The sequence below is a fragment of the Esox lucius genome, chromosome 1, assembly GCF_011004845.1.
Source record: "Esox lucius isolate fEsoLuc1 chromosome 1, fEsoLuc1.pri, whole genome shotgun sequence".
In the NCBI taxonomy this organism is placed as follows: Eukaryota; Metazoa; Chordata; class Actinopteri; order Esociformes; family Esocidae; genus Esox; species Esox lucius.
This window is the reverse complement of record NC_047569.1, coordinates 27202796-27230699: the sequence shown is the minus strand read 5'-3', so window position 1 is coordinate 27230699 and position 27904 is coordinate 27202796. Positions and strand designations below refer to the sequence as shown.

Here is a 27904-nt window from a genome sequence, read left to right as displayed (position 1 = left end):
TAAATAAAATGCTTAGTGATAATCAACTTCCTGGTTTATGGACTGTGGACTACTTTGGATTGTCTGCTCTCTCTTCAGTAGGTGGGGGTCTGTATACTAAACGACTGGGAAAGTAAGACAGCTATTTCACATAGCGAGCACGCTAGCTTTACTTGTCAAATAATCCCAACACATGGAAAGTCCCCTTGGACTTTGCGGGAGAAGAAGAGATGTATCTTTTTGAGCCTAAACATTCTGAGTAATTTTTTTGCTTTTGAGATAACTCGCTAGTGTCTACTCACTGACAGCCAGCAATTGTAATAAGCTAATGATATGCTACACCTCAGCTTTCTTCGAACTGCACGCAGAGACATAAAAATCCATTAGTTCATCTAAATCCAGGTAAGTAGAAAAATACTCCAAAACTCAACATACTGAAGTATCAGTTACAACAGATGTCTGCTGCCATCTTGTGGGAAGTTAGGTGTAACTGCTCTCCTCTCATAAATTCTAAACAACCTGTGCCATCCATTTTGGGATCCATTCTCATGTCTTTGCAGTGACCCAGTCATAGTTAAGAATATGTATAAACACAGTTTTCATAGCTCCTGGAAACCTACTGATGCATATAAATTCTATTTTATATTATTCATGGTAGATTTAGCCAATGTTCTGCTTCTCCGCAAACCATGGATATATTACTTTTAGTCGTGATCTGAGCACAACCAAAGTCCCTGTTTTAATGCCACAACCCCTTTCAAATTCGGCCTTTTGTAAAATGTCCTTCACAAGTCTTGAATTTTCTTGGAGGTCCAGGTTTAGGTCTAGGGTATCCCTCTTAGGAAGCCCTATAGGGCAACACCTTTGTTGGGTTTCACAGCAGAGGAATGCAGTTGTTCCCCACATAAGTTGTGAGGTACCCAGCCAGGCTTTCCATGCCTGGGTAGGCTGTGTGGTACATTCCATCAATATGGGTGTCCGATGGACCTCCACTTGCTAAGCGCATCTCGTCACCATCCTCCTCTTCCTTTCCCAGCCTGACGGTGATCACCTCTGGTGTCTGATTGACAGGACCAGTGCTTCTCAAACTAGACCCCAGAACAAGGTGAGTTGGCTGGGAAGAGGATGGGGAGGGGCTGATTAACACCAGTGAATCAGGAGCCATGCTGTCTTCTCTCAGCTCCTCCCACAAGTAACCTAAGAAGAGTGTAAAACAAGTTGTCAGTTGTTCTGTAGATTGTATGAAAACATTGCTAACTTGTTTTTGCATTCTCTCTTTCTCCCATTCTCTCTGTCTACCTCTCTATTCTTACCGTGGAGCTGCATGTCAGTCAAGCTGGGATTGAGAGTGTCAATATCGCTATTAGCTTCTCCTTCAAGAAGTAGCTCTTGCATGCTCCTGTGCCCAACACCATAATCTGCATGTAGAGTGGCACCATAGGTAGTGGGTGTCTGCTGCTCAACCAGGGGCGAACCCAGGGTGCCTACATTAGAGTGGACACCCGATGAAGGCTGCTGTATGCAGGGGGAATAGAAGGGGAAAGGATGGGCGGTCGTTGGGGACAGGTAGCTGGGGTGCTGGCTAACTTTCATGGAAGGACTGGAGACATGGGGGTAAAGGGGGCATCTGAGAGGGGGACTGTGGTGTTCACAAGGCTGGGATGGGGCAAAGGGTGATGGGGTCATTTTGTAGTTTGTGGAGCATCTGCTCAGTGGGTTCTGGCATTGGTAGGAAGGTAAGAACTTTGGCTTCTCTGGTCTTTCCCCCAACAGGCGATCCAGATCCTCTGAGTGAACAGACACAGGCAGAGAGAGAGACAGCAAACACACAGACAGAGAGAGAGAGAGAGAGACAGCAAACACACAGGCAGAGAGGGAGAGAGAGAGACAGACAGAGCAAACACACACAGGCAAAGAGAGAGACAGCAAACACACAGGCAGAGAGAGAGAGAGAGACAGCAAACACACAGGCAGAGAGAGAGAGAGAGAGACAGCAAACACAGGCAGAGAGAGAGACAGAGCAAACACACACAGGTAGAGAGAGAGACAGAGAGAGCGCAAACTGGTTAAACTGAGATTAACTGAAGCACTGACTTTGCTGTTCTTCTTTATAAATTATAAAATGATTACATTATTTTAGATGTCAAATCCACACAAAGTCCAAACACAATGGACTTCCTCTTCAATAGATAATTAAAGGAAGTATCAGGAAAGTCAGTAGACTTGAGGGTTGTGTGGGTGGGTGTGCTTCGCTATGTAAATCAACTCTGCACAATTGAAACAAAGCATGCACCTTGAAAATGAAAACAAAGCACGCGCCTTTGTTCCATAATGGGATCTCAGCTGCGTTCATGTCAGTTCATAAAACATTTGGGCAGCCCAAAAACACCTAGCCCCAAAAACCCATGTCTGGTGACAACTCTGAAAATTATTAACACAAGAAATACATACAAAGTCATACGAATAACGAAAACTAGTAGTAATTAATAAACAGCAGCATATACGTTTAGTGTAAAGTGTGTGTGTTTGTGTGTGCCTGTGTGAGCGTGTTCGCACGCATGTGTGTGTCTAGTGTGTAAAAAGAAACACAAAATGTGTGTGTCACATACTGAAATCTCCTGTAACGCCCACCAATGCTGTGAGGGTAAAGTGAATGCTGATGTTGCTCAGTCTCAAGGATAACATTCCAAGTCCCACATAATTCAAATTAGATTGTAATCATTCTGAATGATATAGAACCTTCTAATTTAGGTTTAATACTATGATGATCTTCCACCTTGGATGAACTTTGAGGAAACAATAATGAAACATAGGCCAGGTCTTAGTGGAGTAATTGTGTATCATTTTTTCGACTAACTATGTACCTGGCCTGGCCATGCTCTTGCGGACAGTGAGAGGATCTTTGCGGCGCCATTTGTGTAGCTCCTCCTGCATCTTCTCCACCTTGGCTGGGTTGAGGGCCCACAGACAGCCCTTACGGGATGAGTTTCCTGTCTTATTTTCCACCTTCTCAAAGCATTTATTCAGAGACAGGTTGTGGCGGACTGAGTTCTTCCATCCATCTGGAGCTGTCTGAAAGAGAGAGAGAGAGAGCGTAAATGTACAGTAAAATGTATTTTACAAATGTTCACACAACTTGGTATTTATTAGTTGAATTTGCATACACTGTACCGCAGTATATAAATTATGTAGGTTTTGCAGTAAAGTATATATTGAATATGCTGTCTGAAAGATGATTCCTCAACCAAACTCTTATGCATGTGCACACACCTAGAGGTCCTGCTGTGTCTACTGCTGGATGGGGTCATTTTGTAACTGGTAACTGCTGTTCACAAATGAGCTTGTCTGTCTGGTGATTTATGGATACCTAATGACATTTTGGGGATTTAGAGATATCTGTTATTTTGTTTACCGTAAAAGTAGTGCAATATATTGTATAGATTTATAAAATTAAAATAAACGTTTAAGAAAAATACTTTTAACTTGTGTAATGTGATTCCCTCATTTGTATTTAACTGGTTTCAACATCGTGAACATCTTGAAAAGAATGACACCATTAGAGCACGTAAACTTTTTCATGCTTTTTCATTTCAGTCAAGGGATGGGTTCATTGTTTTTTAATTGAATCCAAGAGTGTGACATTTCAGCGTTGATCAGTGTTTTAGCTGCTTATTATATATTGATGTTTACCTTATGCTTTCCCTCATTCACAATTATCTGCTAGAACCAGTAATGACCCTTAATTTACTGGCCCAGCAATCTTGACCACTAGGCTTGTTTCCTATTTAATGTTTTCTACAGTCTGTGTGTCCTATTTATATATAGCATTTGCACATTAGGAAAATACTAAAATCATACAGTTTCTCAGTGCATAAATGATTTATAGCTATGGTCATAACATGCACAGAATGTGAAAAACATTGAGAAGGAGGAGTTGTGCAAACATGGAGATGACAGCTGGGTCAATCAGAAGCGCTAAGGTGTGTTCACACTGTACCTTAGCCCAGATCTTAGAGTCTCCCTAACCCAGTGCTAAGAATAATACAGGACACTGTAAGTGTAAATGCTTATAGTGTCCTCCTACTGTACCTTGAAGTAGGGGAAGTGTTCAGTCATGAAGCTGTAGATCTCACTAACTGGTAGACTCCCTGTCTTACTGTTCTTCAGAGCCATGAAGATGAGGATGCTATGGATGGAAGAAAAACAGTCATTTTTAAAGTTGGATTAATATATTGTACAGGACATCATCAGTGACAACAAGCCACTGCTGACATATGCTACATTTCTGTAGGAAAATAAGGACATTCAAGATATCGTTTAACAAATTCAGTCTCTGAAGGGAAAAGTCCGAAGTTGTAATTCAGACTAATGAGGCTGCTGTATGGTGGATATAACTGACAAATATCATAAATCAAAACATACATTCTGTGGGTTTTATTAAGAGGTTTTGCTATTCATGCCGCACCACTGTGGACCTAGGGCATGAAACAGCCCTCTCTCTCTGTTTCTGTCACACACACCATCCCCCTAACACCTGCAAGCCTGAGGGATAAAGGCGATAAAATATTTAATTAACAACTTACTTTTCCCATCACATTCAGATATTTAACATTGATACTTGATAGGAGTTTACCACCTGGTCCTTAATAAGAAAACATCACGTGCAGAAACTAAATGAAATGGTGACTGAATAAAGAATACTTGGGTAACCTTTCATTCTAAACTAGTATTCAGGTTTCAGGGGTATATAACACGTTGAGTTTAGCAAATGTTGTCTCACTATGGGACATTTATTTTTCATACCTATGGACTGGAGTGTTGAAGTAAGGTGTTTACCTGTATGAGTAGATGGGTTTGGGGAAAAGTGCCTGCAGGCTGCAGTCCTGATGTGGTAGAGCAGAGAGACCCTGGAGAGCAAACTGGGATCTGTTGGACTGTCCACTGGTAGAATAAACATCTGTAGGGAACTGAAAAGAATACACACAGGCGTGCACACACGTGCTTCTGTTTCATAGCAGTACATGTATTTATTTGGAAACAGTGTACACAGTGAAGTTATTTAAACCCTTGAGGTCTGTGCTGCTAAGCCAGCTGCTTCGCTCAGGTTCATGTTCATCACCTAGCCCTGTTTATGAAGGGAGGTTTTACTTGGCAGGGTGACTGGGCTGAGTGGCACTACTCCTTGCCTGTGAGTGGTTCCTATGCCAACTGCTACTCAAACCAGCAGCCCTCGGGGTAATAGTCTCTGTCTTTAGCTGACTGTGGCCCAGTAGTTTGGTCCTGCACCCACTCACCTGCTGCCGGGAGGTGGGGGGGCTGTAGGACGCGTTGCTCTGGGACAGGAAGCAGGAAGGTTCCTCGGGTGCAGCTGGTGGTTCTGGGTAGGAATGCTGAGGACCCTGCTGTTATGAATGAAAGGGATCCGTCGAGATAAACGGACAAAAATGGTAAGGATATTTGAGGAGACTACCATCAGCATGATGGCCACATGTGAATGTGTGTTCATGTTGTATTTACCTGGTGGGGAACGAAAATCCCCAGGACGGTTTTTGGGATTGGGGTTCGATAGGGTTTAGAACCTTGGATTTTAAATGCTAATGAAAAATGATGTCCCCACTAAAAGAGCGATTCCATAGACTGTGTACGTGTGTCAGAGCTCTAAGAGTGAATGACGTGTCTACTGGCATATACCCCACGTCTGAATAGCAATTTATAGTATGACGATCACTGTATCATACCATCAGAGTGGAGTCTGGGAAGCTCCCGTTGTATGGATACCAGGAAGTCTGCTCCACACTGCTAGGTGTGTGTATGGTAGAAAAGCTGTCTGGGGCCTCTTCCTCTTGGAGGCAGATGAAAGGATGAGATCCAGGGGGTCCAGGGGCCAGGCCCCCCGTGACAACCCCACCATCGCTGAACTGACGTCGGTAGGGATGGAAACGGTCTGCCTCCCCCGACCCTGAGGTGGAGTCTGGATCCCTGGATACCGGGGCTCCATCAGCGCTGTGCCTCCTGCCGGTCTCTGCTACTGCATTTCTCGGTCTGTAGGTGGCACTCTCTCCCTCCTGTGGGGCGGCCGTGTACAACACAGAAGTGCTCTCCTCACACTAAGGGGAAGATTCATACACTGAATGATTGATTAAGTGGTTATTTCGCAAACGTCTATATTCTCCTGGCTGGCGTCTGGAGCCTTGTGGCAATGCTACCGAACATGGCCAGCATGACCTGGGTCCCAAATGGCATCCTATTAGAGTTCAAAGTTCAAAAGGGTTTATTTGTCATTTGCAATAACAAGTTATGGGAATGAAATGCTTGGTTTTCCTACTTCCGACAGTCCAGTTAAAAGTTAAAAAGTAACAGTAATTATAATATATAAATAAGAAGATAACACGAACTACCAATAATAACACTGTACAAAAAACACGCATCAATAATAAAAATTGTGGTGCAATGTAAAAGTGACAGGTGTGCATGATATGATTGGCAGATGAGCATGATATAAAGTGACAGGTGTGCATGGGACTATGGATGGAAGGGAAGAGGGGTTCCTGAATTGAGCAGCTTTACGGCCTGAGGAAAGAAGCTGTCCCGTAGCCTGTTAGTTTTGGATGGGATACTCCTGTACCTTCTGCCTGTCGGCAGCTTACTAAACAGTCCATGACATGGGTGGCTGGTATCTGTAATGATCCGTTTGCTCCTCCTCCTACACCTCTCTGTGTAGAGATCCTGCAGCGATGGCAGGCCAGACCTTGTGATGTGCTCTGCTGTTTTAATCACCCTCTGAAGTGCTTTACGGACGAGGGCCGTGCAGCTGCCATACTAATTTCTGTTGAAACCCATGGGGCCTGTTTCGGTGGGGAGTGCTGGTATGTAGACCTTCTGGATCAGATACAGTAGATCCAGAGCACTAGTTGTGAATGCCACATTGCAGCCCCATGGGCAGGTAATTAATTACTTTAAATGAAGATAAATGTGAATTGTCAGGATAAAACCAAACATTTCCTCCAGGGCATCAATTCTTTGAAGAGAGAAAGAGCCTGTGTGTGAGTGTGTGTGTGTGTGTGTGCGTGTGAGTGTGTGTGTGTGAGTGTGTGAGTGTGTGTGTGTGTGTGTGTGAGTGTGTGTGTGTGTGTGTGCGTGTGTGAGTGTGTGTGTGTGTGTGTGTGTGTGATCCAGGTCCATATGTACATCTGGGGATCTGAAGGTTTAGGTAATATTGTACAATCAAGGTTTAGGGTCATACAGTAGTTAAGCATCAAGTTAATGTTAAGGTTAGGTTTAGGGTTATACAGTAGTTAAGCATCAGTTTAATGTTAGGTTAGCGTTAGGGTTAGGGCTAGTAATGAGGGAACATGGAGTTCAAACCTAGCCCAACTACCACTCCAGACAGGCTTAAGAAAAACAGAGATAAAACGAATCCTTCCTAAACCCAGGTCTTGTTAATCAAAGAGATAAGGGCTGATGATACAAGCAAAGCATGCATGCCTCTGGGCTGAATCAAAACGGAGTGAATGTTTAATGCCCAAGGCTAACATCTGTTGTCGTTCCGGGTGAAACTGTAAATAATGAATGTTTTATGTGGATTCTGATACCTGTGGCTGGCGGCGGATCCCTGGAGGCTCACAGTTGCACAGGGTGGAGGTCTGAGTGGTTGGTGCTTTTGTCAGGCTGCTGTTGATACTGGGGGAAAACCTGGAGCTGGGAGAGTCTGTAGACATGACGGTGTCCTTTGGATCAGGCCTGCACCTGTCACCTTGACAAGAGAGACATGTTCACGTTTGGGACGGGTCTGACATTACCGGTTCATGACGGGTCGTAGGCACTGCGGTTTGGATGATTTATCTCTTTGTGCTTGCTGTTCGCCATCTCTGCATTACATTACACATTACTCCATCAGTCATAGACTGGGTTTATCGTAGACAGTTTAGATGGGCGCATATCGATTGCCACTGAATTATGCTTTTGTGGCGGAGCTGATGGCCCGCTTGGGCCAAAAGGGTGAGGGTTTGAGTCATGTCTGTTTTATGTTATGAATGTACCTTTCAGGTAAGCTACAACAGTTAACCTGTATAACATCTGAGTGGTCTCATGGGTCTCTGAGCCACTATTGTATAAGACTACAGGATGGTAATGTATGTTGGGTTTTATGGGCTGTTGACTAATACAAGCCTTTCCCATACATCTTTCCAGGCACTTCCCAGTTGTTGGTATTCAGATTAACCTTTTGCTGGGGCATAGTTCTTGCTGCACAGTGAATTTAACCCACAAAAACCCTCCCACCTGCCGGACAAGGGGTGATCTTGTAGAGTTTCCATTCAATACTATTGTTGGTTCATTTAACTGGAATAACAGCAAATTTTGAAAATGTTTCAACTTTCAGGAATACATTTCAGTCCCTGTTGAACTGTCTATCTCAACTTGTAGCTGTCTCAGGAAGCCAAGCTAGTGGGATATTTGCTCATATTTGTAGCGCTGACTCTTACCATTGTTAAGTAATGGTATAATTTCCTGTACAGTAAGCGCAGGCAGCTATTTACTCATCTTGGCAGAGATGTAAGAAAATGTAAGATTGTAAACCTGCAACTGAAATGTATGTACCAATCGATTGAGGGTTTCCCAACTGTATGAACGCTGTGACAACACATACTTTCTGTAGAATGTTGTTACTCCAGAAAGTTCTATGTAGTGCTTCATTGTCCCTTGCTGTGGCTGGACTGTGTGAGAAAGCAGCATGCTTAGACAGTCCAATAATAACTAATTTGCTGTTAATCGCTTTAAATCCACGTCTTAAAAATTATGTGCACTTTAATTTGAATTTGACAACAGAATTACTAGAATAAATGGAGAGAACACATACAGAAAGGAAGTACAATTCCTCCTATAAAAATTAGCACAGGGAAAAAAAATCGGTGTTTTGTAAAACATAAATCTCAAATGCTTCTTTCTGTTCGTCTTAATACAAAATTCGTGTTTCAGTTTGCACTTTTGCATACACTTCAGTCAAACCAACTGTAATCAAAGCATTGCAAACATCATGCTCTACCAGCTGATCCACATATGTCAACGACATTCTCCCCAGAGGGCGTGTGTTGTGTCCTGGAAAACACCCCCATGTTAACCAAAGTTAACATTGCTTTCTATGGAAGGGGGAAAGGAGCTCTTCCATCCTGTTCAGTTTACAGCCCTGTTATCTGATCCCAGGCGAGGGGTGAGACATGGATGAAGTTCAAGGAAAGGTTTAGACACATGGATGAGGTTCCAGGAAGGGTTTAGACAAATGGATGAGGTTCCAGGAAGGGTTTAGACACATGAATGCACAAATGCACACACCCACCTTCACATGCACTGATACACACACACACACACACACCTCCAGCTCATTAAAATCTGCAACAACCCGTGAAGATTAGATCATTGAAAGCCAACTTTTGCTGAAGTTGGTTGAAAGGTGAAATGAAGACGTGCATGTGTAGGCGAGAGAAAGAGTGAAAGAGAGATGTTGTTGTGTTAGAGTAAAGAGGAAGTGAAGTGCCAAAGAGAGAACTGATACAGTTTTTGTTTGGTTGTGGAAACAACTTCTTTGAGCTTTGACCTGCCTAACACAAGCATCAGATTCATTCTTTGGGAAAAGAATGGTCAATCAAAAGGAAAAAAAAGAATTGTTCTGCAATTCTTTGGCTCTCTAGACGGTTGACTGGATTGAAGGTGAAGATGGAATTTGTGTTTGCAGAATATAGTAAACTGTTTTTAAGTGAAATATGACCTCTGCCAAAAGTTAGACTCTGTGAACAAACCAACATGCTGTAATAGATTAATAGATAGGATCGTTTGCCCGGGGTGGTCTAGCATGCCTCCAGAATAAGAGCACCAGTGGAAGTCCCCCCCATTCAGATGGAGGAACTCTTCAGCCAGTGTCCTGGTGTGTGCCACTCCTCAGCAGGCTTCTGAGTGGCACACCCTCCTTGAGGGAACTCAGTCAACGGACCACTGTTCTAAGCCTGAAGATCTGGCAGCCAAAGAGTGACTAGCATGGCAGCATGATGTCCTTCCCAGTGGTGACCTGCCACAGAAGAGAAGTTGCACTCTTCTAAATGCTGGGTTCGATGGCGTGTGTGTGTGTGTGTGGGTGGGGGGGGGGGGGGGGGGGGTGGTTTTAGCATTTGAAATGTTCAGGTTTGTGCCACTTATGAGCCGACTTTTGAGTGGTTCATGCTGTCTCAATCCTTCAGATGGCATGTCATGTCTTTTAGTCTCGAGTTTCCATCTAGCCACTCTACCAGAAAGGCCTATTTGATGGTGTGCTGCAGAGGAGGTTGTCCTTCTGGTAGGTTCTCCCTTCTCTGCAGAGAAACTCTGAAGCTGTTAAAATGGTAGTTTGGTTTTTGGTGAACTCCCTGACCAAGGCACATCTTGCCCGGTTACTTAGTTTGGCTGGATAGCCAGCACTAGGAAGAGTCTTGGTGGTTTCAAAAAATGTCAATTTCACAATGATGGAGCCCACTCTGCTCCTGGGAATGTTCAAGGCTTTAGCGGTGCTTTAGTAATCACCTTCCCCAGACCCATGCATCTACACAATCATTCTGCCTAAGAGGTCAACAGTGAGTTCCTTGGACTTTTCTATCATAACATGCATTGTGGAGTGTAGGACCATAGGACAGTAGTGTTTACATTGTTTTCTAAATCATGGGCAATCAATTGAATCTCCTAACCCTAACCACAGGTGATCTCCAATCAAGTTCCAGAGACATCTGTGAGGTCCCATACTGTTCGTGGTCCTCCTGTATGGGGACGTTCCTGCAACCTGCCACACACCTGCACATTGTTCGCCTCTGAACGCACCTCGGCTGACGTCACATCAGCCACTCTCCGTTATGGTGTACACCTGTGTAAAGTTTGGGGGATATTTAGTGGGAGTTCTCGCCGGCCATCCTTTGTGAGTTATTGTTGGAGCTGTAGCCTGTGTCAGGAGCATTCTGTTCCACCATCTCCTTTCGGTACTCCTCCTGGCATTTAGAACTATTGTATTCCTCCTGGACATTTGGGACTGCCCTTGGGTCTTTTTCCCTGTTTTCTGTTCTATGCTCTTTGTGAACCCGGCCGTTCTGCAGCCCCTGTTTTTGCTTGAAGGTTCTATCATTAAAGTTTATGCTCTGCATTTGGATCCCCGCTTGTCTCCCGCGCCCATCATTACAACATCTCAATGATGGTCAAAGGACACAGGATGCATCTGAGCTCAGTTTGGAGTGTCATGGCAAATCCTTGGAATACTTATACACAAGAAATATTGTATGTCACTTTTTCATTTTCAACTACAGTGTCTCAAAATAATTGAATCTGCATTAATATTCTACCTGTTCCAACAGAGTATAAGGTAGCATGTATAAGAAAATGATTTGTCAAGTATCACCATGGGCAAGATTTTACTTTCATAAATAAGGAAATAAATATAAACAAGTAAATATCCTACTCACTAGTATTAAGGAAATGATTAGGAATTAAAAAACGAATGGTACAGGACGCAAGAGTATCTTGCCTCCACACAAAGTGAGGATGAAGGTTTCGCAAAATGTCCTTTAAAGAGATGCCAAACAAAAGATCAATTAATAGGATTTATAATTTGTGAAAAGTGTAATTGAATGATTCCCTTAAATCATTCTGGGAAATGACAACAGACTTCATTACCTGTGTTGATTTATCAAGGATTGACTCAGTTTGGAGATTACTTTACTTTTAGTTTATGCTCCTAATTTGTATATTTTTTATTATTATAAGAACAACTTAAATATGCTTATTCTTTTTTACAGGTCCAAATGATTCATTACACAGGATTAAAGTCTGGGAACTGTCTATGGATCATGTTACCGACAACCAGAAACGAATACTGATTAATGTTTTTGCCATTAAGAAATATAAAAGCTACCATTGTCTGTGAATTGACTTGTGGGCACAATAATTGCGCTAGTCAGCCAACTCTACCATCCTATCATAACTTTAGAAAAAACTAACCCTGTATAGAAAAAAGCTATCACAATGTCCATAATTTGTCCTGAGGATATTCCCACAACTCACAAGCCAAAGCTATTGAATGAATGGTTAAATCTGATTCCATCTTCCATGAAGAGAATAAGATATACATAAATCATTTGATACACCAATATATAGGGCAACTGGTTTTCCTTTAAGTGTCCATGTCCTTTTTCATATTTATCCCATTTGCTAAATCCTAACAATGTAACAATTTCCTACAGACTTGAGTTGAAATAGTTTTTGAAACGTACTTCTACACTTTCATCCATCATGTAATTAGGAAATGTTTATTTTTCTTCTTTGCTATCTTGGTTCCTGTGTTTTTATTACGAACGCTCAGAGTGCCAGCCAGCAGTGAGAGAAAAAAACTAATCTCAAAGAAAAAATAGGACCCTTGGCACACTTTACTTACACTTTTGGGACCGCTTGACACTCCATGTAATCCATTATGAATGTCATGCCTGTGGATTATCTCCATGATCCTGTCACACACCATAAGACTGGAGCTGGCAGCTTGGAGTGGGCTGTGGTGCACCAATTTATATAGTAGAACGGTCTGTGAAGATCATGACTAGTCAATATGTTGCGTCAGGTTGGTTTGAGCTGGGCTGGAATAAGGGCCAGGAAATACTGTGGCCACTGTTTCCCAGGCCTTAAATTGAAGCTTTTCTTGAGTCATCTGGGGACCGGTTGCTCTACAAATTTGACTGTTATTGAAAAGAAAAAGCCTTCATATAGTTTTCATAGCTTTCGTATATAGTGTGTATCGCGTTCATTTGTATTCAGATTTTTTTTGTGTGTTGTCGTGTCCGCTTGCAATGTTTTACCTTTGGCCAGCTGCATTTTAAAAGTATAAATCATTCTAAACTGGCAAGCCTGATCACTTGATTGCTGTAATTATTTAAGCCCACCATTTGTTAATGCTGTGAAACCAGGCTAAAACATTATCAGAGAGCCTCTTCCCTTCTTTACAGGTCCTCAAGTCTGCATCTAAAGGTACTGACTGAGGAGTTGCCAATCATGGGAAATTCAAATATTATATGCACATCACAGCGCTGCTGTTAGTTTTGAAAGGTCATGTAGTATGTAAGCAAAAGAAATACTTACTCACTAAAAAAACATCCATGAAATGACTATAATTTGTCAAGACGAACATTTTGTAATTGCATCATCAGGAAGAATCTTTGTTTATATACCTTATTAATTAAATTTTTTAAGCTACAAAAAAGTTTCCAGACACCTTGTCATTCTGTCACCATGACAATGGTCATTATTAGGTGGTAAAGACGTCGTTATAACTGCTCTCTCAGATTTATGAGCAGCTGTCATATCAACCGTTCTAACGTCTCATGTCTTTGTTTGTCCCACAGTTCTAGACTACCATGGCTCTAACTTTGTAATGCTACGTAACCTTATTCTCTGTCATTAACTTTCATGTCACCTTTGTTAGCTAAGACAGGTAACTGACAAAAAAGCATGGCCGAAGTCCTTAGTTGTTTCCTTTAGAAGTGCAAAGGAAAATCCTCTTTGTTAAACAAAGCAGCTCTACCTTTGACACTAGTGTCACAAACACACAACCGATACACAGTCCCATATGTGCCATACAATAATTACCAGTGTTAATTCAGAGGTATTTGACAGGGAACAAAGAAACAATACCTAGTTAGAATTATAGATGGGTTTAATGAGAATACTGAAATGGTCCCAGAGTTTTCCCATTCTTGACCATTTAGAGATGCTTAACTCACCCCTCCTCGTTCTACCTTGTACTGGCCACAGTATCTTAGAATGTTTCGTGTCAGTCGATCATTGCAATCCAGTCTTTAGTAGATGAAGTAAAAAAAGAATGATCAGATTCACATATTCCACATGGCTTTACATAAACACCTGGCAGTTGAGGGATTCATCTGTCGATGAATACTTTTGAAGCGATTTTGACTAAGAAGAGTGTGGTAGCGGGTTGCATAGCTGAAGAGCAGCCTTCAGAGCAATAATATCGGTCTCATTCTCTCTCTTCTTTTGCTCTCTATTTTTCTCTTTCTGTCTGGCTATTAGCCAACCCATGACAGGCCAAGAGAAAGCTGTGAGAAACAGAAGAAAACCTGCCACAACAGGTTCCAAAGGCCTAGCAAATGTAATGTTGAAGCACCCCCCTTCTCTACCTGGTTTTATCTTTCTCTCTTGCTGTCTCAATCTCTTTCTCTCTCTTTACTTGACTCAAAGAAATGGACGTGTGTGAATGGAACCATCTAACTTCCATCCACTGTCCAATGAAAAGATTACTTTACTGACAGGATCTGCGATTCTTTGTGTATGCACATGAACCATAAGAACTGGTATAACATAGTTTCCAAGTGGGGTAATTTCAATACGCTAACCATAAAAATAAAATAAAAACAACAAAAATATAATTTAAGAAAATATATTTGTACTTTATTGCACTGCCTGCATTCAGATATATACATATATTTTACTCCAATAAAATTTTTATTAAATACTAAAATAATTATTACATACATTCAATTTAGACTATTTATTTAAATATATTTTAAATAAATTGTCTATTGCTGTACTTTGGCTTTAAACGGCTATGTATCTATACAAAAAAATATATTGTTGTCGCTTTTTAGGAAAATGTAACAACTTTTTGGACATTCTGAATCACCTTCATCCTCACCTATATGAAGGAGCACTAGCAAACTAATAAATAGCTGGATTACACGTACCCAGGTAAGTTCGGTCCAGGTGTGCTGTAGAGTAGTGCCAGGCAGTCAGGTACGGGGTGGAAGGCACAGGCTCAGGGAAAAAGTGCCAGGTGTATCAAAGTCTTTCAGAACAGTAACAGGCATTGGAGGTTGTTGGTTTAGGTAGACTGAGTAGGGCTGGGTAGAGGTGTTGACCCTTTTATCCTTTCATTGACAGACAACCTCTCTGTGCAAAAGAAAATGATGAACTGAACTCCTCAAGACCTCCTCAAAACTTTTATACTGACAGATTGTTCAAGACCAACAACGGAGAGGGGGAGAGGGAGAAAAGGAGGTGGTGAGAAAGCAAGTGGAGAGAAAGAGAGATGGAGAGAGAGAGAGAGAGAAAGAAAGAAACAGCGAAGACTTGAAGAAGTATGCCAATACAGGTAAATTCTTCTCCTACCCTCCAAGGGAACGTAGAAAGTTGCCCCCGCATTTCTCTTTCCTTCTCCTTTCCCTCTTTCTCATTATTCAAATCATGTCCTCATCACAAAAGCGAGTCAGAAGTGAATGATAGCTAGACAGCGAGATGAGTTACAGATGAATAATCTCTTAGGTTACAGTTGGACGTCTCATCAACCCTATCAACACAGTGAAGAAGCCACAGGGGACAGACACAGATGTTGTTGATGAGGTGGAATGTAGGAAAACTGTCTAAAGGGCAATTTATCGAAATGACACCAACCTCCACTAACTTTATGTACAAATATATCATTGTGCTCTGATAGTTGCATTGTGCTCTGATAGTGTCCATAGTTGCATTTCTTACTAGAATGGTCAGTTTTCGTCCAATAGGAGTGGTTTATTCAAATCTTAAAACATTCTCTATTGGTTGTCACTTGCTGACCCCTCCTACATGGATGACCCACTGTTCCAAACAAAATCCTCTGGCAGGCAGAGAGCAGGAAGTCCAGGTCCATTATTATCACGTGAACAGTTTCACTCCCTGTGCAGCTGCCTTCGGAAACCGTCCATCTGTTCCACAGAGATCCATACGACTATACTTCCCACATCATGCCACCTCCATACTGAAAACTAAACTGCTGCACTATAATGTAGAGGAAACTCTGTCCATCTCCCTGCATCTAGATATACTATAATGAAACTTTAAATGTACACATCAACAATCAATGCCTATATATTAAACTCACTTATGTTCACCCGTCTTTATATGTAGTCAACCATTGGCAGCACCATGACAGCATGCAAAAAAATTAGGATGTGCACATTTACTGAGAGATTAAAGGTTAATCAGATTTTATGGACAGGATTATAAAGAAACTGATCGTGAACACTCAATTTGAAATTTTAATAGAAAGAGGTGTTCCACAAATTGTCACTATACTTATGTAACTGCTATGTAATGAGATCAATTGTAATTTTATAGTCTCTATGGGAGTAGACAGCAGAATGATATATGTGTTGTACGTTCATTCTTAACATGCAGGCACACAATTTGATGGAGTGATTAATAAAACGTCTAAACTTTGACGTGTTTCTTTCAAGAACAAAAACAATCCTGATTTCTCAAACCAGGGAGAGTGCTAGAGAATGATGCCACACGCTTGGTTACACTTGTTTCAAGCAGGTCTAAACCAACTTGAACCTTAGAATAGGAACCTATCAACTCCTTACAGACACACTGGACTGAGGACACACTGGATTGAGGACACACTGGACTGAGGACACACTGGATTGAGGACACACTGGATTGTTTACATCAGGGGTGTCCAAACTATTCCACGGAGGGCCATGTGTCTGCAGGTTTTCGCTCTCTCCTTGTACTTGATTGACTAATTAGGTTACTAATTGGTTAGTTTCTACCCTCACCTGGTTGTTAAGGTGTGAACTGGGAACCAATTTATAGGAAAAACCAAAAACCTGCAGACACACGGCCCTCTGTGGAATGGTTTGGACACCCCTGGTTTACATTATACTTTTTGGAGGAGTTCAGAAATTCAGAAATCTCTCTGGTAGAAATACAAAAACATTTAAATAACCCTGGTCTGGATTGTTTCCCTTGTATTGTGAGATTTCACACAACTGGCATATCATATTTGCTGAATCCAATGCTTTGGAAGAGGATGATATTACCATTACCCGTATAAAGGGGAGGGCTGCAGAGGAGGTTGTGTCATATGAGTTCATTTCTGACCTCAACTCAGATGAAAAGAAAATGAGTGAAGTCTTTGTCCAAAGGGATTAGTACTTTGGTGGGCAAACTAGTCCAGATCAGACTAGCCCAATAATTTACTCAAGCCCAGGCATCTTCAATATAATGTTCTCTGCAAGGTTACCTAACGTTGTTTTTCTTATTACATCTCATGATGCTAAACATTTTTTACAAGATCCAGTTCAACTGAAATGAACATTTATTAATAACACTGGGAATGGATTCATGAAATAGATACACTTTGAACACGTTAGCCCCAGTGCTGTAATTCTGACCAACTCTGTCACCTCAGTATAAACACCACAGGGATTAATATTTTCACACTGCCTTTTCTCTTCATCAGTGTTGCAATTCCAGGTTATAATAATAAAGATACTCTGTATGACCTATCTATATGCAGTGGTCATTGATATCTATCATCTGGAATATTTGGAGATAAAATTTATTTTGGTGGCTTTTAATTTAAATCTGGGAAAAAACACGTTATTTTTCATAAAGGTTTAGTGTTATCTTTGTTCATTAAAATGGAAAAGGTTTAAAAAAAGGATAAATAATAACAGACATACTTCCACTTAAAACTTCATATTGCTTGAAACCGTCTCAGCAACAGAAACAGATTGACAAAATTGTGCCGTGTCATCAGAATGATTCATCCTACTAATATAAATCAGTTCTGCAAATCAAAACGGATCTGATCGACCAACAGATCATTTTCGACATTATGCACAGTGTACAGTAACTCAGTTACGTCTTTACTGGGTGTGAGGTTTGTTTGGCTGAGGTGCTGACAGGGTGCGCCTTGACAACACACACACCCACAAACACAGGTGGATGTGTGTGTGCCACTAAAACTCCCCTGGACACCTGCATATCTGAGATGTCTGGCGACAGCTGCCCTGGGAGTGATGCAACCAAAGCATTGCTGTGGTTGCCAAGGGAATATGTCACATTAGCCCAGGTAGTTAGTGGAGTTTGGTGGAACCTGACTACAGACTGTCCTGACATCGGGACACCACTAAGATTGTGTAAACTCATAATGTTATCACAGAGAAAGTATGTGAATAACGCGTTAAACCTAGTGCTTTTTAGAACAAGACCAATGCTTTGGTTACTGTATGTGGGTAGGTAGATGCAGAGAGAGAGAGGCAGTTCAGAAACAGAAAACAGAACTCCAGGTTCTTGTGTCCTTAAAATTATGATTAACGAGCTCCTGTTTAAAAATCTGGTGTAGACATTCCCAGCCCCCAGGGACCATAAATAGATTTATAACTTTGTGATTTCTTCTTTTGGCTACTGGTAAGGTATATGAATTAGATATGTATTTACCCTCTCAGTGATTCAATGCTTTCATCCAAAATGACACCCTATTCTCTCAAAGGTATGTTTATTTTGACATTGGCCCAGTCAAAATGAAGGAAAATGGAATTCCATTTGAGGCACATCTTTCATGCTATTAAACAGCAGCTGTCTACCCAGTAGACATATCAGAAAGATATTACGCAGATTTATTATTTTAAATCTTTGAAAATAAGAACTGACATGAAACACTCCTTATTTTAACCAATTTAATCCTTATGTCCTAGAGAAGTAAAAATTGTAGTTCTATATTATGCATTATTAAGGTGTCTTGATTGATTCAGATGCCTTTTGTGAATTTTTAAAAAGATCACAAGACAAAGACATAAATCTTTGATGTTAACATTTATAGACTAATCTTGCCGACCAGAAGGCCTTGTAACGGGTGGTGAAAACCCAGCACAAGCGGTGCTTGTACAGGGTACGCGGCATCTTACACCTTGTACACTCAATTTGCCTTCATTGCACATTTAGAATTGCCATCATACTTGCATTTTTACAGTGATTACATATACATGTCTACCTCAGGGACCTCATTGCTGCTACCTCTGCATCCCAGTTGCACATGCTACCTCACTCCTTCAATTTGCCTTGATTGCACATTTAGAATATCATTTAGAATTGGCGTTTGTACCTGCACAACTATTTATCCCACTTCTAACATACACTATACTTTTTTATAAATTTTTCTGCCCTCCTCTATTTGCCTTAATTGCTAATTTAGTATTGCCATTTGTACTGCATTTGCATTGCGCATTGCACATCTATACATTTATGATATACATATACTCTGCCCTCTTCTATTTGCACTGCTCGTTTGATGCTAACTGTATATCTTTGTGCTGTACTTGTACTTGTTCAATGACAATACAGTTGTACTTGTTCAATGACAATACTGCCCCCTCAAGATTCTAACCTAGGTCGTCCACGTGAAAGGCTGTCTTTAACCACAACACCACAGAGCTGTTCATTTCCCGGGTGTCAGTATAGCATATAGACTTTATATAATATGAATATTTGAATATTTTGTTAGACACCATTAACCATTGTGTTAAACTGAGTAACGTTTCTTATGTAGTTCACCTCCACCACAAATAGTATCTATGAATTATGACTTTTGCCACTGGCCGTTTTAAAAGCCTATTAGCCAGTAATATGTTGCTAGACGCCATTACGCATTGTGTTAAACTTAGTAACGTTTCTTATTAAGTTTACTTCCACCACAAATAGCATCTATTAACTGTATGGCTTTTGCCACTGGCCATTTTAACAGATTATTAGCCATTCGTGAATGACATTAAAAAAATAACTACTGTATCAATATAGGTGACGATAACGTACTTTTACGTCAGGTGAAAAGACTAAACACTCGTGAAGCTAGTGAAGTGTTTGACTATCCTGAAAAAATTCTAAGACATAATTCAAAAATCCACCAAAGATAGTCGCAATATAACAGTCAACTAGTTATGGCCGTTCTTCTAGCAGTAGGATATTATGCTAGCAGCGCTAACTCAGATTTTCTTTTTCAAACTAAAAGCCATCGTTGAATTATATAAGGCGATATAATTAACAATCTAGTAGTCTGTCAATCTAGTCTGTCATTTTATGTTTAATGTCCGTTCCAATGTTTTTCATCTGTTCTTTTTTTTTTTTTTACATACTAGATTGTTAACTATATGGACTTCTAAATGTCAATGATGGCTTTTATTGTGATAATGTAAATCTGAGTGCTGCCGGCATAATATCCTGCTGCTAAAATAACATTAATGAAGCCTTGTTTGGCCATCATTACAGTAAATAGTTTACTTTTAGGCTTACCGGAGCTACGGATGTTTGTAGCCAGCAAAGTTTTTGTCTATTCAGAACAAATCCACTTTTACCACTGGCCGTTTTAACAGCTAATTAGCCATTCGTGAATTACATTGAGTATCTATCAATTTAGGTGACGATATATTTATAACTGACTTTTTTGTCAAGTCAAAAGACGAGAGAATAATTAGACAGCGAAGTGTTTGTTTTTCCTGAACAAATCCTTTTATCCACCAGAACTGTTTTAGGCTTCCTATTACATAGCTACATAAAGCTACATGAAGATGAAAATGTATGTCTGTCTATTAATTTGAAAGAAGTTACATTTCTACAGACCCAGGTTCCTTGAGTCACTGCTAATTCTTAGTGTAGGTTAATCATCCCTTCAGAAGGTGGTGTGATGAACCCTCATCTCGTTTCCAGAGACTTGGTAGAGGTTAATCATCCCTTCAGAAGGTGGTGTGGTGAACCCTCATCTCGTTTCCAGAGACTTGGTGGAAGTTAATCATCCCTTCAGAAGGTGGTGTGGTGAACCCTCATCTTGTTTCCAGACACTTGGTGGAACATTCGGTCGAACTTTTCATTCCTTGTGAAAAATTTACAGTGGTAGAAATGGACTCGGTAACTTGCCAATGATGATGATCTGTTATGTGAACAATAAAAGTTAGTTGTCCTTCAATGTTATTAATTGTCCTTTTAGACAAGAGTTTTCATGCATTAAATCAATAAGAGCTTGTATGTCCACTTTCAGTGATGGAAAATGGTACCCAGATTATAACCCAAATGTTTGTTATATGTCCTCTCATTACACACCACCCCAAGTTAATGTGGAGGTCACCCAAAGCTTATTTTGTTCTATTGTCCAATAAACATGGACTCTTTCTAGCAGGTTTTTGAACAAATGTTATTGGTTTTAATTGTCTCCCACAATGAAAAAGGGAGGAACTTTCCAGTGCTTATGTACACCTCACTTAATGTCTGAGAAACGACTGGCATACTAACAACTTTGATGAAACTTATGTCTTGCCACTGAAATCTGGTATTACAAAAACGATGCTGATTGGCCAGATGGTGGCACCATAACTAGTGGGTCATTCAGGGTGGAATGCATTTTTACTGTTACTTTTTATTCATTTCCTGCATTACCACAAATTTTTTTTTTGTATTATTTATTTATTTATTTCCCACCGCATTAGAGTGTTTGTGAATGATCTGGGAGGGATAGAGTATCTGACAACTAAATATTTAAAAAAATCTCCTTGGCTCTTTTCAAACCAACTGACGTCTCTGTCTGTGTGCATAATCCTTCGGATAATGGGATTTGAGCTAATCATTTTTGCACAAATGTATATTCTGCAATTCCTGGAAGTACAAACATAGCAATGCCACAAAATGTATGAATACAAATTGTATGTCATTGTTATTCAATGCATTTATAACCAAATAAAACAATTCAAAATCAATTGATATATTGTATAATATCCTGTTCCATTACCCAAATAATTCACTTTTTGTTTGAACTGATTTATCTGAATTGAATTCAAAACACTGATGAAGCACAGCGCCAGTCCATCCCTTAAACAAATAAGCCTTCAGCTTGTGCTTCATGGGTAATGTGGTTTTATGTGCATGTGGCGGGTGTATAAAATGGATATAAAAATCTACACACCCCTGGGAAAATGCCAGGTTTTTGTGATGTAAAAGAATGAGACAAAGTAAGTCTTGTCAGAACTGTTTCCACTTTTAATGTGACCTATAATGTGAACTATTCAACTGAAAAACCAACTGAAATCTTCAAGGGGGGGAAATGAAAACCTTACAATAACCTGGTTGCATAAGTGTGCAAACCCTCTTATAACTGTGTTCAGAATTAACAAATCACATTCAAACTCATGTAAATAGAAGTCATTACACACCTGTCACTCACAAATAGAGTTCAGTTGTTCTAGTAGGATTTACTGACATTTTCTTAGTTGAATCTCAGAGCAAAAGCCATGGTCTGCAGAGAGTTTCAAAGCATCAGAGGGATCTCATTGGTGAAAGATATCAGTCAGGAGAAGGGTACAAAAGAATGTCAGACAAAGCATTAGATATACCATGGAACACAGTGAAGACAGTCATCATCAAGTGGAGAAAATATGGCACAACAGAGACATTATCAAGAACTGGACGTCCCTCCAGATTTGATGAAAATACCAGAAGAAAACTGGTCAGGGAGGCTTCCAAGAGGCATACAGCAACATTAAAGGAACTGCAGGAATTTCTGGCAAGTACTGACTGTGTGCTACATGTGACAACAATCTCCCAAATTCTTCATATGAATGGGTTATGGGGTAGGGTGGCAAGACGGAAGCCTTTTCTTAAAAAGAAAAACATCCAACCCCAGCTGAAGTTTGCAAAAACAAACATCACCATAATTCCAAAAAGTCACCCGAAAAACACCATACCCACAGTGAAGCATAGTGGTGGCAGCATCATGCTTTGGGGCTGTTTTCCTTCAGTTGGAACCGGGGCCTTAGTCAGGGTGGAGGGAATTATGAACAGTTCCAAATACCAGGCAATTTTGGCATAAAACCTTCAGGCATCCGTTAGAAAGCTGAAGATTAAGTTCACCTTCAGCACGACAACGACCCAAAGCACACATCCAAATCCACAAAAGCATGTCTTCACCAGAAGAAGATTCATGTTTTGGAATGGCCCAGCCAGAGCTCAGACCTGAATACAATTGAACATCTGTGGGGTGATCTAAAGAGGGCAGTGCACAGGAGATGTCCTCGCAATCTGACAGATTTGGAGCATTTTGCAAAGAAAAGTGGGCAAATATTGCCACGTCAAGATGTTCCATGCTAACAGACTCCTACCCAAAAAGAGTGCTGTAATAAAATCAAAAGATGCTTCAACAAAGTATTAGTTTAAGGGTGTGCACACTTATGCAACCAGGTTATTGTGATTTTTTTCTTTTCTCAAAGATTCAGTGAGTTTTTCAATTGAATTGTTCAAGTTATAGGTCACATTAAAGGTGAAGAAAGTTCTGACATGATTTATCTGTCTCTCATTCTTTTACATAAAAAAACCTGGCATTTTACCATGGGTGTGTAGACTTTTTATTTCCACAGTACAATCATGGAACTAGCTTCCCACTGAGGGTAGGACAGCAGAGTCCCTGACAATTTTCAGAAAAGTTCTGAAACTAACCTTTTGAAGATTATCTAAAACAACTCCAGAACCCCCACTTTTTACTGTCCATCTGGCTCAACAGAATCTGCCTGTATAAAGCAGTAATGTACTGCATAGCATAGGTAATTCAGTGTTTAATATGAGTATGGTTCCAGGATACAAATGTCAAGAAAATATCTGCAGCAATCCAATCATTGAGCAAGAATGTAATAACTTGTCTTCTCCCATAGATGCCTGCTGGGACCTGGACCAGGAGTTGATATTAAAAACATCATGAGATGAGGTTTTGGGACTGTGCTGTGTGTACACTGTATGTGTGTATTAATTAATGTATTATATATGAAATACTGTATATATGTAAAGTACTTCATGTTTGTATGTATGTATGTACTGTAGAATGTAAAGTACAGTATGTATGCAATGTACTGTGTGAAAGTTTAACATTTTTATTTTTAAGATTAATATTAATTCAACACGGTAAATTACAGTATGACCAGGCTAAAGGTTATACATATATATTATCAATATATAAAATACTTTATAAATCGTACTTGCATTTGCCTCATCGCACAACTATTTATTTCCCACTTGTACATACATATACTTAATATGTGCACATTTTCTGCCCTCCCCTATTTGCCTTCATTGCTCATTTAGAATTGCCATTGGCACTGTATTTGCCTTCATTGCACATTTATAGGTTCCACTTATAACATACTGTACTATACTTAATACTTCTATTTGCACTTCTGGTTAGATGCTAACTGCATTTTGTTGTACTGTACTCTTACAGTTCAATGAAAATAAAGTTGAATCTAATGTAATCTAAAAAGGTATAGTGTAATCTACCGATATACACAGTGAGATATTATGCTTTCAGGATGTATAAGAGGACTCGGTACCAACTTAACCCTACTTACCTAAGTACATTCCGTTCCTATTGACACAAACACAAAAATCACTGTTTGCCGGATTGGAAAACCGACGTCAAACAACCATGACAAGGAACTTTAAAGTCTGAAGGGTCGCACTTCAACCTCTCCAAGTTGTAACACTTCACTAAGTGCTTTTAATCATTGTGACACCCCTGTATTTACCAAACACTTGGGGTTGTCTCAGTTTTGAGCAATGGCTTTGACCTTGTCACTTATCAAGAGAACACTAAACACAGAAAAGCTCCGATAAGGTTACAGAGGGACAAAATGAATATGTATTTTATTTGTGTACACCAGTCACCTATTGATCTCAAAGGAATTTGTTGATCGACGAAAGAATATAACAGAGAGTACAGCCTTGTAGTGTACAGGGAACGTTGAGGCCAGTGCTGTCTTACTGGGGAGCATTCTCATGCATTTGAAGTGTGTGTATGCCTGTGTGTTTGCCAGTGCATGTTTGGACCATAGAACGCTAGGAAGTGACAGTACCATCAGAGTCATTAGAAAGGACTCAACCAGAAAGACGGCATAATTCAACCAGTAGGAACATTTTCCCCCTTTCCTCACACTTTTATGATTTCCAGTTGTACCTAAGACTATGTTCCATTGCAGCAACAGGGTCAGGAGAGTTGAAGATAGTGAACTGCATTCTGCTTCATTACAAACTGCTTGATTAACGATACTGGCAAAAAAAAACTCTTATGCGCACACATACCATCTTCAGAGTGCCCTCTACAGTATTTCCAGGTAATTTGGAGGGAATGAACAAGAACAGCGTTGCCATCAGGATGGCTACTGGGCCATTACTGACATACTTGGGAATGAGAAAACTTATAAATGTACATAATTAACAGAGTAAAGGTTGTCTATTGGTCCCTATGTATTCATATGGTAACTACATTAGCATGTACACGGCATTGTGTGTATAGCTGCATTCATAGCTAACATGGCGGTGAGAAAGTGGAAAAGGACTTGCAAGCAGCAGAAAACTATGAGAGCAGAGAATGGATGGAGAACCAGAGTAACTAGAGAGCACAGGACAATGGTATTCATCAAATTTGAAGAGCCCAGTGGCCCAGCCAGGCATGAAGCCTAGTTCTCTGGCAAACCAGAGTAACTAGAGAGTACAGGACACTGGTATTCATCACGTTGAAGAGCCCAGTGGCCCAGCCAGGCATGAAGCCTGGTTCTCTGGTGAACCAGAGCAGTACTAGCAGGACAAACATCATCAGGACACCCTCAGCGAAGTCATACTGACCAGCTTCTTACACTTATTCTACATCCCACCGTGTGCCTCCTTGTCTCCAACTTTTTTTAATCCAAAGGACTTATTTATGTTGTGTGAGAACAGGCCAAAAAACCTGACACACAATACAGCACATGGCTCTTTTGTCCTGACAAACATGACAGCCTATTGTCCCCTTTGTCTTGATTTCCTTTTCCAAACAGAAAGTACACTCTGGTACAAAGACATACATTTATTTATCATCAATGTTGTTTTACAGCAAAGCTGCCTTTGATAAAGGATATTACTGAAAACTGCAATGACATGGTATGATGTCATTGGTCACTGGACAAATCACAGAATTAGTAACCCATTTCTAGTAGGTCCATTTCCACCACAAATGTACAGTTGGGCATCTATACTGAATTTAAGTGAAATATGACTGACAGTTTAAACCAAGAACTACTATTGTTTTACTATGCTAAATAATTGTACTGCATTATGATCAGATAAGAATAATGAATAGTATAGTCATTTTAGAACAGAAATAACGAATGTGTGCAATTCAGTAAATTCATTTTAAATGCTCAGTCGCAGTTGTTCTTGAAATGCATAATTAGAATCAATCAAAACAAATCTCATACTTAATCAATATTCCTATCAGCTCATTTATTAAATATTCCTGTCAACTCATTAATTACTGCATGTCTCCAGTTTTCCAGAGCTGTACTGACTCCATGGTTACATATCATTGTAATGTTACTATTCCCTAATTATTGACCAGGATAGAGGAATACTTTTGTCTACAGAATATTCACAACTGCAGCTGTGGCAGTAATAAGTTGTCATATTTTGGTAATTTGCCATTCAATGAACCAAATAACCATAATGGTTACAACTACAATTCAAAGCTAAGTGGAGACAATATTTGAACCAGTTTGCTGCCTTTAAAACCTTGTTGTTTTAGAGGCAGCAATGAAGATGAGTGATTCAGACAGTATTCAACATAGTAAGCCATTGATGATACGGGAAAGAAACCTTAAAATACCTTAGTGGAATGTTCATGTACTTCATTCCTAATGGTTCATTACCTTGTATTCTGAACCTGAAATGTATTGTAGAATTGTGTGTGGATCAATCAAGACACAAAACTAACACTTAAAGGGAATTCCTTAAGGCTATTGTGATATAATAAATTGAATTGTCACAATTGGAATTGTTTTTAGTGTGTCCAGGAAATACAAAGAAAATGCATACAACCAGGACTTTTCTAACTTTATCCTAATTTCCATCATTTCTAAACTGAACTGAATTTGTGGTTAGACTGAAGAATCTCACCAGTAATCAGCAAGTTGCTATGTTGATTCATCAAGTTTTAAAACGTCTGTTGTACTGTCCCTGAGTAAAGCAATTAACCCTAATGGCTCTGAGGTTGTTGCTGTAAATTAAAATATGTTCTTAGTCAACTTATTTGGTAAAACTAAAAAAAAAAAATACACATGCATACAAAGTCTTACCAGTGCCCCAACTACTAATGGTTGAAGAGGAATCAACAGAGGTGTGAGGAATATGATGTGGTCATTCTGATATCCCCATAGCCCAATAAGACACAGCGCCATGGTGGGTGCAGATCATACAGATGATCACGGAGAGGTAGACCCAGATCCAGCAGAAAATTAGAGCACAACAAAATAATTTACTAGATAATAGGGAACACTGTCCAACTGTTGACTGGGAGAGCAGGATTCACAGTAGCATATTTATTTATATATACACTAAACAAAATTATAAACACAACACTTTAGTTTTTGCCCCCATTTATCATGAGATGAACTCAAAGATCTAAGACTTTTTCTATGTACAAAAAAGGCCTATTTCTCTCAAATACTGTTTTCAAATCAGTCTAAATCTGTGTTTGTGAGCACTTCTCTTTTGCCGAGATAACTTTCAGTAAGTAGTTCAAATAAAGGGTATGTTAGGTATTTCTTTACTTCTACCACTCAATACAATTAAACACATTTATAACCGTCACCAGCATTCATTTTTGCTGCACTGAATTACAGTCACACTGTTAGCTAGCGGTTGACGTTTGCTAGCTAGCTACAGTAACATCAACCAGTGTTTTCAGCTGTTTGAATTCGAGTCAATGAGAGAAGCTTGCAATGCAATGTATGTAGTGTTCCTTAGCTGGCAAGGTGAGTGTTCGTGCCTACCGTCAGAAAGGCACTCAATGTACGTAGCTAACATCCAGTTTGTTTTATGTTGTTAGGGTTCACACGCGATAGCTACATTTGCAGAGTAACAGTGGCGCGCAAACTATTGGCGCTTTTCCACTGCATGGTCCCGGCTCGCCTATGTTGATTTTCCACTGCAGATTGTAACCTGTACCCGCCCATAGTGACATCACAAGAAACCTGCCATGACTCCAACGCGACAAACAATGGAGATATCGTACACCTAATACCGGCGAAAAGAC

General features: G+C 40.2%; 1 protein-coding gene across 1 annotated transcript; it reads right to left on the bottom strand.

Annotated features, from left to right (window-relative positions):
* Positions 1 to 45: 45 nt before the first annotated feature.
* On the bottom strand, positions 46 to 27904 carry foxn1 (forkhead box N1). The gene is made up of 9 exons (XM_010866904.3): positions 27642 to 27904; positions 7572 to 7732; positions 5718 to 6086; positions 5274 to 5381; positions 4816 to 4946; positions 4069 to 4165; positions 2844 to 3051; positions 1293 to 1766; positions 46 to 1176 (listed from the first exon to the last, which is right to left on the bottom strand). Exons 1-9 carry the CDS (start codon positions 27673 to 27675, stop codon positions 854 to 856), a joined length of 1905 nt encoding a protein of 634 aa, XP_010865206.2. The 5' UTR covers positions 27676 to 27904; the 3' UTR covers positions 46 to 853.

Bases quoted from the DNA above. Each gene is read 5' to 3' on its own strand.
- foxn1 (XM_010866904.3), bottom strand. From the start codon at position 27,675: ATGTTAGCTACGTACATTGAGTGCCTTTCTGACG. The intron at 7,733-27,641 runs GTAGGCACGAAC...TCTCTTGTCAAG, and splicing joins CATTGAGTGCCTTTCTGACG to GTGACAGGTGCAGGCCTGAT. The intron at 3,052-4,068 runs GTACAGTAGGAG...TCTCTCTTTCAG, and splicing joins AACACTTCCCCTACTTCAAG to ACAGCTCCAGATGGATGGAA.